Source organism: Daldinia loculata (assembly GCF_022478755.1).
Source record: "Daldinia loculata strain CBS 113971 unplaced genomic scaffold F4817scaffold_45, whole genome shotgun sequence".
Taxonomy (NCBI): Eukaryota; Fungi; Ascomycota; class Sordariomycetes; order Xylariales; family Hypoxylaceae; genus Daldinia; species Daldinia loculata.
This window is the reverse complement of record NW_026054899.1, coordinates 171,330-187,711: the sequence shown is the minus strand read 5'-3', so window position 1 is coordinate 187,711 and position 16,382 is coordinate 171,330. Positions and strand designations below refer to the sequence as shown.

Below are 16,382 nucleotides of genomic sequence, written 5' to 3'. Positions count from 1 at the left end.
CAGCTCCAGACTGCCTGAAATGCTAGTACGGAATAACCCACCATTCCGTTCCCTCTTGCTCCCGACTTCCCTAAGATAGCTGGATGTACCTAGGTACTTTTTTATATATATATATAAAATAGCACATCATCATCATCGATACGAGTTACCATCAACGCCGCCTTTGAGTTAATACAGCTGATATCAATACGCAATATTTCCATAATGCTGTAGGATTGATTATAACACTTCGTTTAAGTTGGACTGGTACCGAAATTCATCCCACTTCTCCTTGTTGAGCGTAATAAGCTCATAGCCCGTCATCCACACTGTAAATATTCCAATAAGATAAGTATCCATTATACCAAGTAAACCCTCTTCTCCCATCCCTTTTCTTCTTCTTTCAAAACGAGGGTTACCACAAGCGCCGCCGAGATCTTCCCTATCCGTGTTAAGCCCAAGGTCTCGCAACTCCTATGTGTATGTACTAATACGTAGTCCTCTCCCTCCTTCCCCCCTCCCCCCCCCCTTTTTTTTTTATCCTTCAGCCTTTTCCAAGACCGTCAAACGCTCGTCGTTTCTGTCATGACACGCCACGATGTCAGTTACCCCTCTACGTCAGATTAGTACTTGGGATGTAATCATTACCTGAGTATACCTGAGCCTGCCAAGTGCGCACCTTGTTTACCCGGCCGTCGGTAGCTTGAGAGCCGCTACCGCCAGGCATATCCATCTCCTGAATGGAGCTGCCGCTCATCGGCCGGTAAGAAACCGATCGAGAGTAACTCGACACCGCTGGACCGCTATGCCTCTTTCCAGCAATATTAAATCCCTCGCCCCCTCCGCTGATATGCATGTTGCCGAATCCAAAATCCCAACCGTTATATTGGTGGACGCAATGCGGCTCTAAAATCTGGCAATTCTCCGTCAGGATTTTGTATGTGCATTGCTCGACCTCCTGAGCCGTCGGCCTCTCGTGGGGGGCTATTGAAAGCATTCTTGCCACCACCTGCAGCATAGGCGCCATACCACGGAACACTTGGTCATCCTTTTTCGATGCATCCTTAGCGAGGCCAGCCATCCATGATTCAACCTGTCCTAGATTTTTATGGAATGACGAGTCCAAAACTGCCCCTCCTCGGCCGGCTTGCTTATGCTTTGCAGATCGATGCGAGGCGAAGGACCGGGTCTGGCGTTTCATTAGGAAACTTAGCAATTCAAGTATCACACATCCTAGCGAGAAGATGTCAACTGCCTGAGGGTCGAGGGAAGGTGTCGGCGAGTGGAGCATCGAACCAGTTTCCGAGTTCCCTCTACTAATAGAGAACGACGAGTTATCTGACGATGTTGATCCTGAGGAAGCAACGAGAGTACTTCTTCGGTGGCCGTGACTAGTTGACGGTCGATACCACTGTTCAGGAGCCGCGTAGTCGTAAGACTCTTTGTCGAAGGCTGATCTGTCCGACGTAGTGGCTATCGCTTCTGCGCTTAAATGGGTCACGTCTGAATAGAAGACATGATTGTTGTTGTTGAAAAGTATAGTCGAGGGCTTTATTCTGCCGTGGGATAGTCCGCAACTATGAAGATAGCACAGTGCGTCAACAAGGCAATGAATCCAATTCATGAATAGACACCGTCGATCCTGCTTGGCCAATGACTTCACCGAACTTGGCGTTGTTACTAAAAGGGATCTGAGGCTGAAATCGCTTGGGAGAGTAAAAAGAACATAGACAACGCCCTGATGGGCATACGATCCGTAATAAGACATGACATGGTTGTTTTCAATATTCCTTGCCCTGTCGATCTCGTAGAAGAATTCCTTTTCGCTTAGCAGACCAGGGCCCGTTCCGATCGGAATGCGACGCCGAGAGAAGATCTCCCCAGGTCGATTTGCCAACTCGACTCTATCCGCAACGCTGTTAAGGCTTAGCCCGGGGCGCTTATCGACGGTAAGAGGCACGATCTCGGGATTTTCGTATACTATATAGTCGCCCCTTTCTACGAATTTGAGTAGATAGTGAAACTGGCGGGAATAAAACTTCCTCTCAAGTTTGTCGTCTCTGGTGAGCGTAAGCGCCAGCCGTTCGATCTGGTCGAGGGGAATTGGGAGGTCATCGTCGTCCCAACTATCGTCGATAAGTCCGAAGATCTGGTCTGGGACACCTAGGTCTAGAAGAATGAGAAAGATACGCTTGGCCTTTTCGTCAATCCATTCCCAGTAGGTCCCATCCGTCAATCCATCACCGAAGCCCAGTGGTAAGTCCAACCGCTTTATCTCCTCGGGAAGAAGGTGTGAACAGACAAACTGTCGAGTGACAGTCGCTTCAATCCGCGACGAATCCCACCACATAGCTACCATAGATAGAACAAGGGTAGCATTACACCCTAGATCCACCCTAGATCAGTCCAGTCAGTTAATGTAGTCGAGCATCGCATGTAATAAGGGTTGTAAATTATTGCGACAGATTCGATGGGGCTCAAGGTTGGTGGTGTAAGCAATACAGGGGCGTAGCCCGTTTATAGGATCTACAATCAGATGCGACACGGCACCCGACCGAGGACGCCCGCCAGAGGTGCAACATACAGGTAAGTCAGCACAAAGCAAATGTTGCCTGGGGGCGATATTTTTCGGATAAGTACTCAGAGCATATACTTCTAAGCTCCATAGTTTGCGTAGTAAAGCCTGTCCAAGCAGAAGCATCTAAGCAAAAGCGCGCATATGATTGGAACCCTTCGCCTTTGCTGCTAGATACTGATTACCTTGTGTACTTAGCAAATCATGTTGGTGGCCATTTAGGGCGAATATTGGTTGGCTTTAAGGTGTGTGATTGGTCGAGCCTAAGGCAATAGATAAGAGATATTTTAGTATCCTGAAGTTAAAAACACCCCGGTAAAACGCCACTAATAGGGGGATATGCTTAAGAGGCTCTCGTGGGTTCAATGTAGATGCAGCTCGAGGCGTCTAATAATACCGCCCAAAAACGGTCTCCCCGGAAGCCCCATTTGTGGCAGCCAGCAGGAATATATTAATAGCCTGAATCGGGTCACAGACGAACTTGAGGTTAGAATGTAATAGAGACGACATGCATGTATTCGCACTGATGTATTCGTGCCTTGTCGAATGAAGGAGAGTCCGGACCCCGCCAGTCCCCCCCCCCCCACGCATTTCTACTGTAGTTCAACTCCTCTCTCCCCAGTGTGTTTGACTCTTGGACACTTGGCAACCAGAGACATTGTGACCTGTCTTCAGCCAGACGGAACACGGTACGACATCATGGTCCTAATATCGAAAGGATGATCGTTTCCCGTATATCCGATGTATGTATATGCAGGTGCGGTCCATGCCCGTCACAAGGGAAATATGGGATATGATAGCTGACGAGCATACATACATATTATCATCGGTGGCGTGGTGATGAAGCGCATAGGATCTGAGGTCCTTGGCAGCCTTAAAGCAGGATAACATAACGGGGTTAGTATAGTAATCACATCTGAGGTGATTCTTATCTTTTAGAACCGCACTTGTGGTAGGCTAGCACCATCGCAGGCCCTAGCTTGCTGGTTGGTGAGTTGGAGTTGGCGCGTTTAAAATCATGTTGCTTGGTGTTTTCGCATTGGTACATGTACTATGTAGGTATTATTGATGTTCAGCTACGATAAGCTTCAACGAGTGCGGGGAAAAGGGAAAAGGGAAAAGGGAAAAAAGGAAAAAGGAACCTTCTGGGGTCCCCCCCCCCTGACGGATGACTAACAGCCGTCTCGAGGGCTAGACCTATCAAGTTGTGACTTCCTTCGCTATTCAACCCCCTTTTGGTAGCTTCTATTTCGACTCTATCAAATGCAACTGTCTATCATATTCTTTCCTTCCTTTCTAAGGTCATATATCTATCGGATTAATATACATGGGACATTGCTACTATCCATTTTCAGCCTTCCTTTACATTGAAGCCATGTTTAAGGTTTTGTTCACGTGTTTGCCTCTACTCAAACCCCACATGTTATGTAGTTATCTTCCTCCTGCAAGATAGATTAAAAGAGTTGCCAGGATGATCATAACATGTAGTATTTTAAAGAAATTTGATACTCGGTGTGTATCTAAGATAGATTACCTACTATAGTACTACACGAGTATATAGACATGTAGACACGGCACCATTCTAATATTTAGACCGTGTTTTGTTTGCATGAGTAGTTTTCCATTACATTTACTATTATTTATTTTGTGTGAAAAGGCCTCCAATTTATGTAGTGTAACTATCTCATCTCGGGTATTATAGGTTACACTTGAAAGCCATAGGTTGAATGTGTCATGTTTAACATCGAGGCTGACAGGTTCAACTCGTGACCAACAGGTGAGAAGGAAAGGCTCCTATAGGTACATATAATTAGAAAAACAAGGTGCTTTAATATTCTGTTAAATCGTTACCTTGAGAGGTACCTAAGGTACCTAAGTTTACACGACATGATTAACTTAAAAAGCTGAAAAGAGTCAGGTTCGTACGTTGCTTTAATATTTAACCACCATGGAACCAAGTATTGTATATTACTCGGCTATTTTAAATTATAACATAGCTTACTCGATATAATATTTGATATTATATCAGCATTCCTTTATAGCACCGTAGGCATTTCGAATCCTTGGCTAACTTACACATGTTCCAATAAGCGTCAAGTACTTGGTATCCTGGAGCCCGGTGTGGAAATCTTGAAGAAATATATTAATTTATTAGAGCCACTCTGCCCGTGCATCTCTATTATGACGTCGTCGACCGTTAACACCGGGAGCGGACGCGAGCCGAAAGGCGAACCTGATAAGCCATCTATACGCAGCTTCTGCATGCTGCCGCGTGGGCTCCAAAGCCTTGGTGGCATTGTTAGAGGTACTCGGGCCGACCTACCTACCCATTCAGAGCTTGAGGCACTGCGAATATCATATGCAGTGCAACATGCCTAATATGCTCGATCAAAGCTAAGGATATCAATGGCTAGCCACAACATTCGGCATTGTGACTGGTAACTTTCGGTCTCCTTCTCCTAATCGGGACGCGGGCACAGTTTCTGATCTGGTAGATGGTTCTAGCACGGGCAGTTGCTTATTAGAACACGGAGGTTGAACTGCGGGCTAACTAGCCAGTTATACAGACGTCCACTGCAAGATCCGTGTATGGTCTCGGGAGAGACTTCTTTCGCATTTCAGGAAATCTTGTTGACGATCAACTTCATATTGAAGCGCGTGCTCTTTCTTTTTACTACACAACATCCCCCTTACACATTACTACCATTACATTTTAACAGACTCGCGGACGCCAGCGTTCTACTGTCTGGTTTGTATTATGATCGTGAATATCTCTCCCATTAAGCCAAATACCTTTATTGAACCACCAGCCGATTCGTGATGGATGCTAGATCAAGTGCCCGTTCTTCTCGCTCAGCTGAGTCCCCCTACGACCTATAAACGTAGTCATACCGCTGTCTACGCCGGAAATTTTCCGCGCAATCTTTTGGAGACCCACTGGCAATACGTTGTACCAATCCACCCAGCGCGCGTAGAGGGGCATACCGATGTGATCGCTTAAGCCGAGATCGATAGCCTTTATTATCTCCTTGGCCACGTCTATGGGCTCGACCACCGGGGCGATGAAAGGATTGGGAGTCTTCACGCCATAGAAGAGTGGTGTGCTTAGCTGGCCCGGCGTAACGAGGATGGTTTTTATCTCCGGGTATTCCTGCAGCTCGGCAGCGAGAGACTTGTGCAGAGCCGTCACTCCTGCCTTGGCAGCAGCGTAGTCTGTGAGCCGAGCTGCACCGAGGTGACCAATAACGCTAGAGAGGGTTACAATAGTGCCGCCGGTCTCATTACGAATCATCCCCGGCAGAAACGTCTTGATAGTGTAGAAGTGAGATAGGAGGTTCGTTGTAATGCTTTTCTCGACTTCCTCTAGATCCATATCGAGCAGCTTCTTGCCAACAACCTCGGCAGCATTGTTGATTAAGACGGTAGGTGTTCCGAGCTGGAAATCATATTAGTTGAGTCACATGCGCACCAGTAGAAGATAATACACACATCGCGCTCTATCTCTGTTGCAACTCTAGCAATCTGTGCCTTATCTCGTACGTCACACTTATAATAAGTAATGCCGCGGGCTTCCGTACTTTCTAACTCGGCGACATCCAAAACCGCAACGGTAGCACCTCGCATGCCGTATACCTCAGCAATTAACAGGCCAAGACCGCTGGCACCGCCCGTTATTACAATGACCTCCTCAGTCAAGTCGACCTCCCGGTGCATTCCATACGCGATCTTATGACTTATAACGTTTCCCATCCATAGGAAAGTGACGAATGTAGCCCACGCAATGCTAACTACCATAGGGTTGGTGTTCCAAGCCTGGTGCTCGGCGCGAAAGCAGAGAGGAATGATCCATGCTACGAAGGGATGTAGCAGCGTAACGTTGAGGACCTTGAGGAGGACATCGACGGAGATGGGTGCCCACCACGATTCGTGTGCTGATGGTCGAGGATGATCCATGGTATCGGACAGTTGAGGAGACGAATGCTGGCCAGCAAGCACTTCAAAGTTCGAATAATACAGAGAAAAGAAAGGTATACACCTCTAATTACATGTAGGTGTCCTTTGTAAGAAAGGATGAATCGAATGATAGAAGATAGGATGAAGGAACTATAAAAAATCAATGGACCGGCCCCGTGTCCACAATCATAAATTGAGTCTCATCAGTCGTCGCAACTTCCAGCTCAGCTTCTCCTAGGCGCTTGAAACAAATGGCCCAAGCGTCGTAAGTTTCGGCTAAGGCAGGTTCCAATTACACTCAGCCAATCGGCTGTACCCATCTAACCTAAATAACAGGGGTCTCGCTATGTAAGAGTTATCAAGCGCTTTTACGATCTACTATGGCCTATCTACAGATTTTATATTCGTACATGCACTCATGAAGCTTAAATCCTAGCCACTATTGACATACATCTAGGTGGTTTTAGTAGACGATCTCCAGATTGTGTATAATCCTCGCCTAGCACGCTAGGGTAATTCAACTTGGCGCCGTCGCCTCCTGATATATATACTTTAGCGCACATCTAGTCACTCGGTTTTGTCTCTTACTGAAGTAAAGTAGAAATCTGCAGTAAGTATATATTTTGATCCGTTGCAAGAATGTGGACGCAACCTATCGATGTCATGCCTGGTATCGAAGTCTTCCCTACCCCTTAACGCCTTGTAAATGCACTTCATGAATATCTGACTGACAACTACCTCCTTCCAAGTGTCATCCACCATTACTTCTCTCGCGCTAGGACTACCTTATCACGTTCACTCTTCCTCTTTTCGAATTGCTTCTTTGTATGCTTCCTCTCATTCTCTTCCCGCCGCTTGATAGCCTTGAGTTCCTCCTTCTTAATCTCGCTTGCCTTCTTGATAACCTTTGGAAGATGTCTATGACGCTTGATACGTCTTACCTCAGGCTGTTGTCACCTATGTTAGCACATAATTCTATAATATATTTATCAAGATAGAAAACACGTTTGAAACATACCATGTGACCATATCTTTCGGATAATGCTTCATTGTATTCGAGTGCTTGTCGCTGTTTTGCGGATTTCACACCTTCTCGTTTGGACGAGTTTGCCCTCCAAAGGCGAATATTTCCGTCATCCGATCCACTTAGAACATACTTGGAATCTGGCGTCCATCGAGCGCAGAAAACTCGCTGCATTCGTTTCGTATGATATACATCTCTTGAATGACCCTGGTCTCGGTTGAATAGTCGAATCGTCCGGTCATATGAGGCTGTAACGAGCTCTTGTCCGGTCGGAGAGAACTCCACGTCCATCACTGCCGCCACGTGATCCTTGAGTACGTTCAATGCTCGGTCAAACCTGCGCATATCAAACAGGTACACGTTATGGTCTTCGCTCGCTGCTGCAAAATTCATCGGCTCCACCGGATTCCAAGACAGTTTGTTGCAGCTAAAGTTGAGAAAAGTGCGTGCGAGTGGCGAGGCTGTTCGGAGGTCGTATAAGATAATCGAGCGATCTGTAGAGCAAGATGCGAGAACCGAAGTCTCGCTTTGGTTGAAGGAGACGGAATTAATTGTCTCGCCAGACGAGGGCCAGCGAAGAACCTCTGGCGCAGCTGTATACTGGTCGAGGTTGTAGACAGATATGACATTGGAAGAGACCGCAAATGCATTCTTCGCTCTATGAACACTCAAACTTGTGAAGGCATCCGTACCGAGCCAAGAGTGAATGGGCGGCGAATCGTCACGTGTATTATAAGGGTCGTGGATTTTTACCGACCTATCAGCCGCGCACGTAAGAAGCTTCTGATCTGGCGTCCAGGCCATGCCCTTCACGATATTCTCGTGAGCGGTTGTTTTCCAGACCTGATCCCTGCTCGTCAAGCTCCAACATTTTACAACGCCATCACCCGAGCCAGAGGCAAATCTATCGAGAGAATTGGGATCCTTCGCTAAGGAGTAAACGCCGTCAACGTGTCCATTTCCAAGCTGTGCGATAAATGGCTGAGCAAACATGCGCTCTAGCTTTACGGCATTGAGTGCACGCGTATATTCTCGTGCTCTCTCGAACGGATGAATCGCCGGGTCTAGATTGCGAGGTGCCTTGAAACTAGTAAGAGACATGAACAACAAAGTGTAGGGTTTTCCAAGATGGAGAATTTACCTTCGGAACATCAGATCCGGCGGGTTGGTACGCCTCCGTTGAACGGGTTAATGCTTTGATCTTCTATAGTAGGAGTTAGAAATGCTACAGTGCAAGCAGACGCGATGCGCGACCTACCATAATTGCGAAGCACGAAGATATCGCAATATTGAAGCTGATTTCGCATTGAATGCGATAGGAAAGAAAAAAAAGTTCAAGGTTCATATCCCACTTTGCCGGCTGGCACCATCTGCTCGACTAAGATAAGTCTTATCGGGCTTATCGACGTTCTTATCGATAGCATTTTGCATCTCTTATCTGCCATGTACACAACCCATAGGGATATTTGTTCTGTTACTACGGATCCGTACTACTATATTTATTGTTACATTTTACAATCGGAAGATATAAAAAGTAGTGCAACGTATCCTAAAATAATAAGGTATGTTTCTATTCGCACCGAGGCTTTATCCAACTATACTTCAGAGCGTGGCAAGTAAACGAGGAATGCATCTGTTTCTAGTTTATAAGATCTATTTACGGGTTACTGTTTTAAGGGAAATATGCTACCCGAATTCACGTTACCACATATATAAACATTATAATAAATATTATACCTAAGTTTATCCTTTCACTACGTCATGATGCACAAATAGGCGGGTAGTTTAGGAGGCATGCCTGCGCTTCGTTGTTGAACCCGCATCAGTATTTAGTTGACTCTATTACATTTTAGGTTAACTCCGTCCAAGTAAGCAATTAAGAATACTCCCGAATGCTTGGCTGATCAGAAAGCCACAATTCGGATCTAACCTTATTCCACACAACATCGTGAAGGTATAAAAGTATTAAAGATGAAAGTAACTACCTTTTATATAGGGTAGGTATGCAAATCAATAATGTCCTTCAAGCGCCATGCGGTTGCTTGAAGGATTCATTGCATATCCCTGCAAACTACATATACATAACCCAAGCAGCCCAAGTAATGTATGTAGTAGATCTGTGCAACGGTACATATGTAAATCCCCCCCAAATATCTCCTATCATGAGCAGCACATCTGAATGGAAAGTCTGAAACACGGAACCCCATGATATAATGAACCAACAATGATGCAACTCTCAAAGCCGTTTGCAGCAACACCTACCTCTACTAGGTATGCATACGATATTTGAGCCAATGTCTTCATTGCTCGAGTTTTATAGCATACGCGTCTACGTTTTACTACGTATATTAGTGACATAGTACTAGATAATAGTCACCAATCGACAGGAGGCGTTCTTTCTGAATTTTCTTTTCGCCGGGACAAATGACAGGGGGGTGGCGTTGTCGATCCTTTCTTATCCTTGATTTCCGACCTTTACATATGCACACTAGTATGTATGTAGAAAGCCCCAAATCTTATCTACAAACCGATGCCAAGCTCCAGTTCGGTCTAAAGCCGTTGGTCTCTCATTCGCTGACAGTGGCTGCCAATCGGCCTATCAGCCTATTAGATCGAAGCTTATGCCAGGCTTGGCATAAGCTTCCCCAAAATCAAGGTAAATATTCTTATATTTACAAGGGGTTGCTTAGGAGAAGGTCCCGCTTCTTCGATTAGTTACGGTAGTAGTGCGTTTGATATGTAGGTACAGGCTAGGATTGCTCCCTGCTGAGACCTACGAGACCTTACATTAGGTACACTACATCACCTCAATATTTCCAAGCCTCTTCTTCTCCGGATTCTTCAACCTTCTCTTTTCTCTCCACGCATCCCGTGTTATCCGTGATTTACTTCCGGAGGAGTAGAGCCGCAGAGATTTGGTCGAGTCAAAATCGAAAAGGGGAAATCATAAACATTCGCTTGTCCGTTCGTTGCCAAGTTCGATCTGGAGCGCATTCGTTTCGACTCCGGACATTGATACTCTTTCTGGCCCTCGCTAATCAGGATTCATCCCTAACGACTCGACTCACACTCGTTCGACCACCGTTGCTATTCAAGCTTTCTTCCAGTAGTCGCAGAACCGTGGAGGATTTTATCAAGAGCTTCACAAGTATTTTTCAAACATCATAATTTACATTGTTACCGTACAGTCGCTCTCGATCCAATACCATGCGCTCTTCACTACTTCTAGCGCTATGCAGCGCTACGCTGTCATATGCCATACCGACAGTTGAGGCAGTCGGCGGCAAGTTCTTCACAAGCGATGGCGATCAATTCTTTATAAAAGGAGTTGCTTATCAACTCACCGAGAGTAAGTTCAAGCCCCGAAACACGCGTAATTCAGTGAAACAAATCGTTTTATAATACTGACTTCTATTCAGAGGACCCGTTGATCGATGCTGAGCAATGTAAGCGAGATGCGTCGCTCATGAAGAAACTAGGTGCCAACACTATTCGTGTCTATCACGTCGATGCAAAAGCGGACCATGACGGTTGCATGTCCGCTTTGGCCGACGCTGGTATCTATGCCATGGTAGACATGGATACCTTCGACACCTACATCTTGCCCGTAAGCTCAAATTCCAGAAGACTTATTAGTCTTCCTTCGAATTGGCCAGTACTAAATTACTTTAGAATGATCCTTGGTGGAACCAAACCCAATTCGATGCCTACTCCAAGGTTATGGACACATTCCATGGCTATGACAATCTACTAGGCTTATTTGTGGGAAATGAGATTATCGCCATCAACAATCAGTCGTTGGCCGCACCGTTTATCAAGGCAAGCGCCCGTGATCTAAAGGCGTATAGAGACTCGAAGGGATACCGCAAGATCCCAATCGGTTACTCTGCTACCGATATTGCGGAGCTTCGACCTTGGTTACAAGACTATCTTACCTGTGGAGGAAACGCGTCCGAGAATATCGACTTCTACGGCTTGAATTCATACCAATGGTGCGATCCCACCGACTATCAGACCTCCGGTTACGCCAACCTGCAAGAGCAGGCTAAGAACTTTCCCGTGCCCATTTTCTTCACCGAGACTGGATGTAATAAGCCTGGTCCGCGATTGTTCGACGACCAAGCTGCTATATTCGGCCCCGAAATGGTGAATGACTGGAGCGGAGCTATCGTGTACGAATGGATCCAGGAAGCCAACGAATACGGTTTAATTTCGTACGGTCCCAAGGTCGACCCGACTGTCACTGGTAAGGATATCGCCGGTGGCTTCACGCGTGCAGGTACCCCGACACCTGTCAAACCCGATTTCGACAACCTCAGCAAGCACTGGGCGAGTATCACACCCACTGGAGTTCCCAAATCAAAATACGACACGAAGTCGGTCTCAACACGTGCTTGCCCTACTTCAACCGCCAGCGGATGGCTTGTTAATGGCAACGTCGCCGTCCCAAGCTTAGGAGCAACGCTTACCGCCGGCACTTATTCGTCCGTGCCTAGTGCTACCGGTACCGCTCCCAGTGCCGACCCGTCAGAAACCCAGAATGCTGTCTCCGGATCGAAGGAAATTGCCGGTATGGGTGCTGGCCTCGTGGGTGTGATGATGGTTTTCACATTATGGCTTTAATTCAACTTTAATTCGATCGAAAGATTTTAAAACTACAACTTTTTTCGATCCTGACGTTCCATTCCGCCGTGCCCTCCCTTAATTAATCCCACACGGGAGGTTTTATGGCCGGCACTATCCGTCAGGTACCACCTAATTCTTCCTTTCGACTACTCGGTTGGGGAAGTTTATTCAAAGCATCCGCAAGGCACTGTACACGGCGTTTGTTGTCTTGCGTTGGATAGCTCTGGGCCATTACCTAATGATCGGCGTCTGCTGTGGACATTTGCACATACTTAGATGATACACTTCAGAAGATGACTGCGAGGAATGTGCTTCGACTTGCATACGAGGAGGATGAGTTAAGAGATTTCCAGATAAACGACACTCATGATTGTCATGAAGCAACAATTACACAGCTAAGGAAGACCAACTTCCTGATACCAATTAAATAACAACGCCGCTTTGGCTGTGATACCCTTCATTGATTATGGAACTTTCTGCTACAATGTGATTATCGTACGTTTCTACTTTTAAGATGTGAAGAAGGCACATGTACCTCTTAATTACATGTAGCTACCTAGGTACATAGGTAGTCTCTAGCTGTCTATCATGTAAGCTGTTAGTGTTTCCAGTGAGAACATTGTTCCTTCCATAGGTAGATTCCAATCCAAGCCTTCTCACAGGAAGGTGGTCACATACAATGTCTGTCCTCTATACAGAGGTAGGTGCTGCTTGCTTAGGTACGTATATACATCTTGAACAAAACGTCTCAAATAATAATTCTACCAACCCTCATTTCCACTTACACCTAAAACTCCTAGTATCACCTAAAAGATTTCCGATTCAAAAGTGCATCTAGTATCCAATCGCAACCCTAGATATTATAATAGTCCCATCAGTCCCATCAGTCTCACCCAGATACATGGCAGAAGAAAGCCAAGCTCGATCACAACAGCCTTCAGTAGTAGCCGCTGACGAGCACTGCGACAGCCACAAGCGCAAAGCCTGGAACACCAAGAACGAAAACTGCCTACGAGCCAAGCTCGACTGGCATCGGTAGTGCCCGTTCCAGAACCGGCCTACGCTACGATGGATCTTTCTCATATCGCTCGTCGTAATCGTCGTCGGCATACTGATTACCGGCGTCGTCTTCACCGTCTACTACGACGCCATGTACTACTCGAGCGGCGCCTTCCTGCTGAAAGACAAGGCCAAGTCTACCGACGGCCAGCCCGAGGGCCCAGACACCCCGCCCGTCGTCCCAAGAGGCGTGAGTGTCAATGCGTGCGGTGAGAAGAGGGATAGCTGCGAGGCTTATGATCAACCTGTTCGTATTTTTCTTACATCCTTATACTTGTTTCTCTCTTCGGCTTTTTATCGTCACCTAAGAGGCACGATAGTGTAGATATAGATATAGGTAATCTAACGAGAAACAAAGAATGTATGCTGCCCCGTCGGAATGGTCTGCTACTCGAGCAACTTCTCACCGTCGGGCGTCTACTGCTGCGCGGGCGAATCTCAATGTCTCGCCAGCGAGGCCCAGCCACCACGTTGCGACGGCCGGATGAGCCCCTGCAACAAGAGCATCGGGGGCGGCTGCTGCGCGCCGAACACCGAGTGTACTAAAGACGGCTGTCTGAAGGTATACCGTGCGGAGCCGGGGCTCGCGACGAACGTTTTAAGCGGCCCGCCTACGACCATCACGAGAACTACCACTGTCTTGGGAGTAGGGACGGGGGTCGGCGGGGTCACGGTCACGACAGTCAAGATAGCAGAGACGGGGCAGAGCGGGGGGCTAAAGGGGATTAAGCCCGCATTTGGCTTTTCTAGTTACCCGTCGTTGGAGGTGTTTGTCTGTGGGTTCGCTCTTGTGTTCTCCTATGTGATGGTTTTAAGGGGTGGTTAAGACTGTTCGCTTGAGGATCAGGGTTTGAGCCTTGATCATAACGGGGTACTTGTGCAGTATATCCTATATTCCTTCAGATTGTATCGCATTCACGGTATGATTACCTTTCATGCCTTCCTCACAATTTAATTAGGTTAGTATATTTTAAAATGTAACTCTTTTACTTCTATGGTTACAATCGGTACGTAAGGTGGTACCGTCAAACGCAGCTTGGGGAACCATTGAATCCGTCAGTACAAAAGGTCCTTTAGATCGCCATTTGACACACGGCTGCATTCGGAATGAATTCAATCTGTGTCCTGCCGGCACTCTCTATTTTATTCTCAGTAGATTATGAAACTTGGAGGAATTAGAAATGATCTGATGTTCTTAACTGCGGGATCTAAGTACAGTTTGAGGTTCTCGGGACAATTCCTTCTTGCGGTGTATACACCATTTGATATCTATACGTACGTCGTGCTAACTCATCCCAACTTAATCGTCCGATATGCAAGTGCTTTGCGGTCGAATTAAGGTTGGTCGCGCCCGGATGTGACCAGACAAGGATGTCGATGTCTCTACGAGAGATGTATAGAACTTTATGTTTCGCTTGGATCAAGGGTGGTGTCATTTATTCCATGTACAAGAGTGGTTCTAGGATGTGAGGGGCAGCCTTCAATATGCAGGTTTTGTCTTCCAGGGATATTCCTCGACAATACCTACCTAGATACTCGATAGGATTCGTAGTAAAATTGTATTGGAATATGTATCTAAGGCAGTGAATCTTTACGTAGCTAATTAATAGAAAAGCTGCTTCCTAGTATAAGACGGTATAGAGCCGCCCCCTTTTCTCTTTTATTGGGCTGATGTGGTACGTGGAATTCTCTGTATTGTGCGACCGGCTTCGATACCCAAACCAGGAACTTGATGGCGGAATCAATACTTACCCCATACTTGAAGGATATAATAACATTCAAGAGGAAGATTCCGGCGGAGCTATCATTTGAAAATGTAATCAGGGGAAAGACACGCTCGGTCAGTACGCACCGTAATATCATCTATGTATAGTACTAATATGCATATAAGCCATGCTCCTTGGACGACTTTATGAACTATCTAATGTACATAGAGCGAAGCGCAGAGAATCTTCGGTTTTTCCTATGGTATCATAACTATGTCGGGAGATGGATTCAATTACCCAGATGTGAGAGAGAAAGATCTCCGGTACATCTAAGGTCACGCCCGCGGTCGATAAAGGTGGAGGAGAGGATAGACAAGCTAAGCCGAACACTTACAGTTCTGGACGTAGACACACCGGCGACAACACAGGAAGCTGCGTCAGCCAGAAATCCGGAATCCAAGATCGGTGTAGACATAAATTTCTCAAAGCCTCGAGCGTTAGCACTTTCGTCAGGGGTAAAGGATGATACTCAAAACGAGTGGCAATGGCAACCTGTGAGTAGAGACATCGTCTCTTTGAACCGTCCTGCTGCTAATGTTAGAGAAGTCTCGACGCAGCCATTCCGAGACGAAGTTACAGAAATAGCTCGCCAGTACATATCGACCTCTGGATCACGGAAGTTGAACTTGTCCCATGAAGACCGAGCTGCTTGTTTCCACGCCTTACAACATACGACACACCCATCCAGCTTTCTTTTAGCCTTTTTAGCGGCCGAGACAGAGTTGCGAAGATATAGTCATCCCAACTTCATCCGATGGAGCACTTGCAATAACAACTCCTCGCGGGTTCTGTGCGCGAGGGCGTTGGGCGTTATCCTAATAATCTTGGCCACCATACTAAACGTGATCCTCATCTTTTCCAAAGTCAACCGCCTAGGCCGACTGTCCGCCGTGCCTCTATGGTACGTTGTGATTTACATCTTATTAATGGAAGGGCGCGGGATGAGCATCAGGCTATATATGAATCAGAAGAGACAGTTGCGCCCATGGGAACAAGCCACAAGCTCGGAACTCGAAAGCGTAGATTCAGGGGCAAACGCTGGACAGATAGAATTGGACAATAGCAAAAGCTCCCCTGAGAGCAAGACGCGGGATACGTGGGTTCAGAGCTTTACAAGATAGGGTCGTCTTTCCATCGTTGTTCTGGGCTTGTTTCTTGGTGGTGGTGTTGTCGGTTGGTTCAGTATTGATACCTTCTGGTAATATGTTTTGATTATAATTCGAGGAGTACGTTTAGATGTAAATTATATAACACCATGTATATAGTGAAAACTGAATTATTATTCGAGATTAGTACACGATACACACACTGGAAGGTAAGCACGGGTCACTATATGTTGTGTAATGTCACACAGCAGCTTCTGCCCTGTGAACCTCGGAGGCCGACAATTAGCCGGGCC

The 16,382-nt window shown here is 46.5% G+C and overlaps 6 protein-coding genes across 6 annotated transcripts; 3 read left to right on the top strand and 3 right to left on the bottom strand.

The window, feature by feature from the left end:
- Positions 1-592: 592 nt before the first annotated feature.
- F4817DRAFT_360472 (kinase-like protein) lies at positions 593-2,329 on the bottom strand (the record flags this gene model as incomplete). The annotated part of the gene is made up of 2 exons (XM_049306283.1): positions 593-627; positions 697-2,329. 2 exons carry the CDS (start codon positions 2,327-2,329, stop codon positions 593-595), a joined length of 1,668 nt encoding a protein of 555 aa, XP_049156628.1.
- A 2,787-nt stretch (positions 2,330-5,116) lies between these two features.
- F4817DRAFT_199743 (NAD(P)-binding protein) lies at positions 5,117-6,869 on the bottom strand. Its single transcript, XM_049298567.1, has 2 exons — positions 6,044-6,869; positions 5,117-5,990 (listed from the first exon to the last, which is right to left on the bottom strand). Exons 1-2 carry the CDS (start codon positions 6,506-6,508, stop codon positions 5,382-5,384), a joined length of 1,074 nt encoding a protein of 357 aa, XP_049156627.1. The 5' UTR covers positions 6,509-6,869; the 3' UTR covers positions 5,117-5,381.
- Positions 6,779-8,939, bottom strand: F4817DRAFT_199746 (WD40 repeat-like protein). The gene is made up of 4 exons (XM_049298568.1): positions 8,791-8,939; positions 8,674-8,736; positions 7,527-8,612; positions 6,779-7,455 (listed from the first exon to the last, which is right to left on the bottom strand). Exons 1-4 carry the CDS (start codon positions 8,875-8,877, stop codon positions 7,270-7,272), a joined length of 1,422 nt encoding a protein of 473 aa, XP_049156626.1. The 5' UTR covers positions 8,878-8,939; the 3' UTR covers positions 6,779-7,269.
- A 1,277-nt stretch (positions 8,940-10,216) lies between these two features.
- F4817DRAFT_199732 (glycoside hydrolase family 72 protein) lies at positions 10,217-12,691 on the top strand. The gene is made up of 3 exons (XM_049298566.1): positions 10,217-10,881; positions 10,952-11,139; positions 11,205-12,691. The coding sequence occupies exons 1-3, from the start codon at positions 10,740-10,742 to the stop codon at positions 12,153-12,155; spliced, it is 1,281 nt and encodes a 426-aa protein (XP_049156625.1). The 5' UTR covers positions 10,217-10,739; the 3' UTR covers positions 12,156-12,691.
- Positions 12,692-13,432: 741 nt separating this feature from the next.
- Positions 13,433-14,177, top strand: F4817DRAFT_199718 (uncharacterized protein). The gene has a single exon (XM_049298565.1). It carries the CDS (start codon positions 13,597-13,599, stop codon positions 14,041-14,043), a length of 447 nt encoding a protein of 148 aa, XP_049156624.1. The 5' UTR covers positions 13,433-13,596; the 3' UTR covers positions 14,044-14,177.
- Positions 14,178-14,744: 567 nt separating this feature from the next.
- Positions 14,745-16,374, top strand: F4817DRAFT_345529 (uncharacterized protein). The gene has a single exon (XM_049304270.1). It carries the CDS (start codon positions 15,130-15,132, stop codon positions 16,102-16,104), a length of 975 nt encoding a protein of 324 aa, XP_049156623.1. The 5' UTR covers positions 14,745-15,129; the 3' UTR covers positions 16,105-16,374.
- The last annotated feature ends 8 nt before the right edge of the window (positions 16,375-16,382 follow it).

Coding starts and splice junctions, on each gene's coding strand:
- F4817DRAFT_199743 (XM_049298567.1), bottom strand. CDS start 6,508: ATGGATCATCCTCGACCATCAGCACACGAATCGTGGTGGGCACCCATC. Junction 5,991..6,043: donor CAACAGAGATAGAGCGCGAT/GTGTGTATTATC, acceptor TATGATTTCCAG/CTCGGAACACCTACCGTCTT.
- F4817DRAFT_199746 (XM_049298568.1), bottom strand. CDS start 8,877: ATGAACCTTGAACTTTTTTTTCTTTCCTATCGCATTCAATGCGAAATC. Junction 8,737..8,790: donor CTTCGTGCTTCGCAATTATG/GTAGGTCGCGCA, acceptor CTCCTACTATAG/AAGATCAAAGCATTAACCCG. Junction 7,456..7,526: donor CCGAAAGATATGGTCACATG/GTATGTTTCAAA, acceptor AGGTGACAACAG/CCTGAGGTAAGACGTATCAA.
- F4817DRAFT_199732 (XM_049298566.1), top strand. CDS start 10,740: ATGCGCTCTTCACTACTTCTAGCGCTATGCAGCGCTACGCTGTCATAT. Junction 10,882..10,951: donor TGCTTATCAACTCACCGAGA/GTAAGTTCAAGC, acceptor ACTTCTATTCAG/AGGACCCGTTGATCGATGCT. Junction 11,140..11,204: donor TCGACACCTACATCTTGCCC/GTAAGCTCAAAT, acceptor AAATTACTTTAG/AATGATCCTTGGTGGAACCA.
- F4817DRAFT_199718 (XM_049298565.1), top strand. CDS start 13,597: ATGGTCTGCTACTCGAGCAACTTCTCACCGTCGGGCGTCTACTGCTGC.
- F4817DRAFT_345529 (XM_049304270.1), top strand. CDS start 15,130: ATGAACTATCTAATGTACATAGAGCGAAGCGCAGAGAATCTTCGGTTT.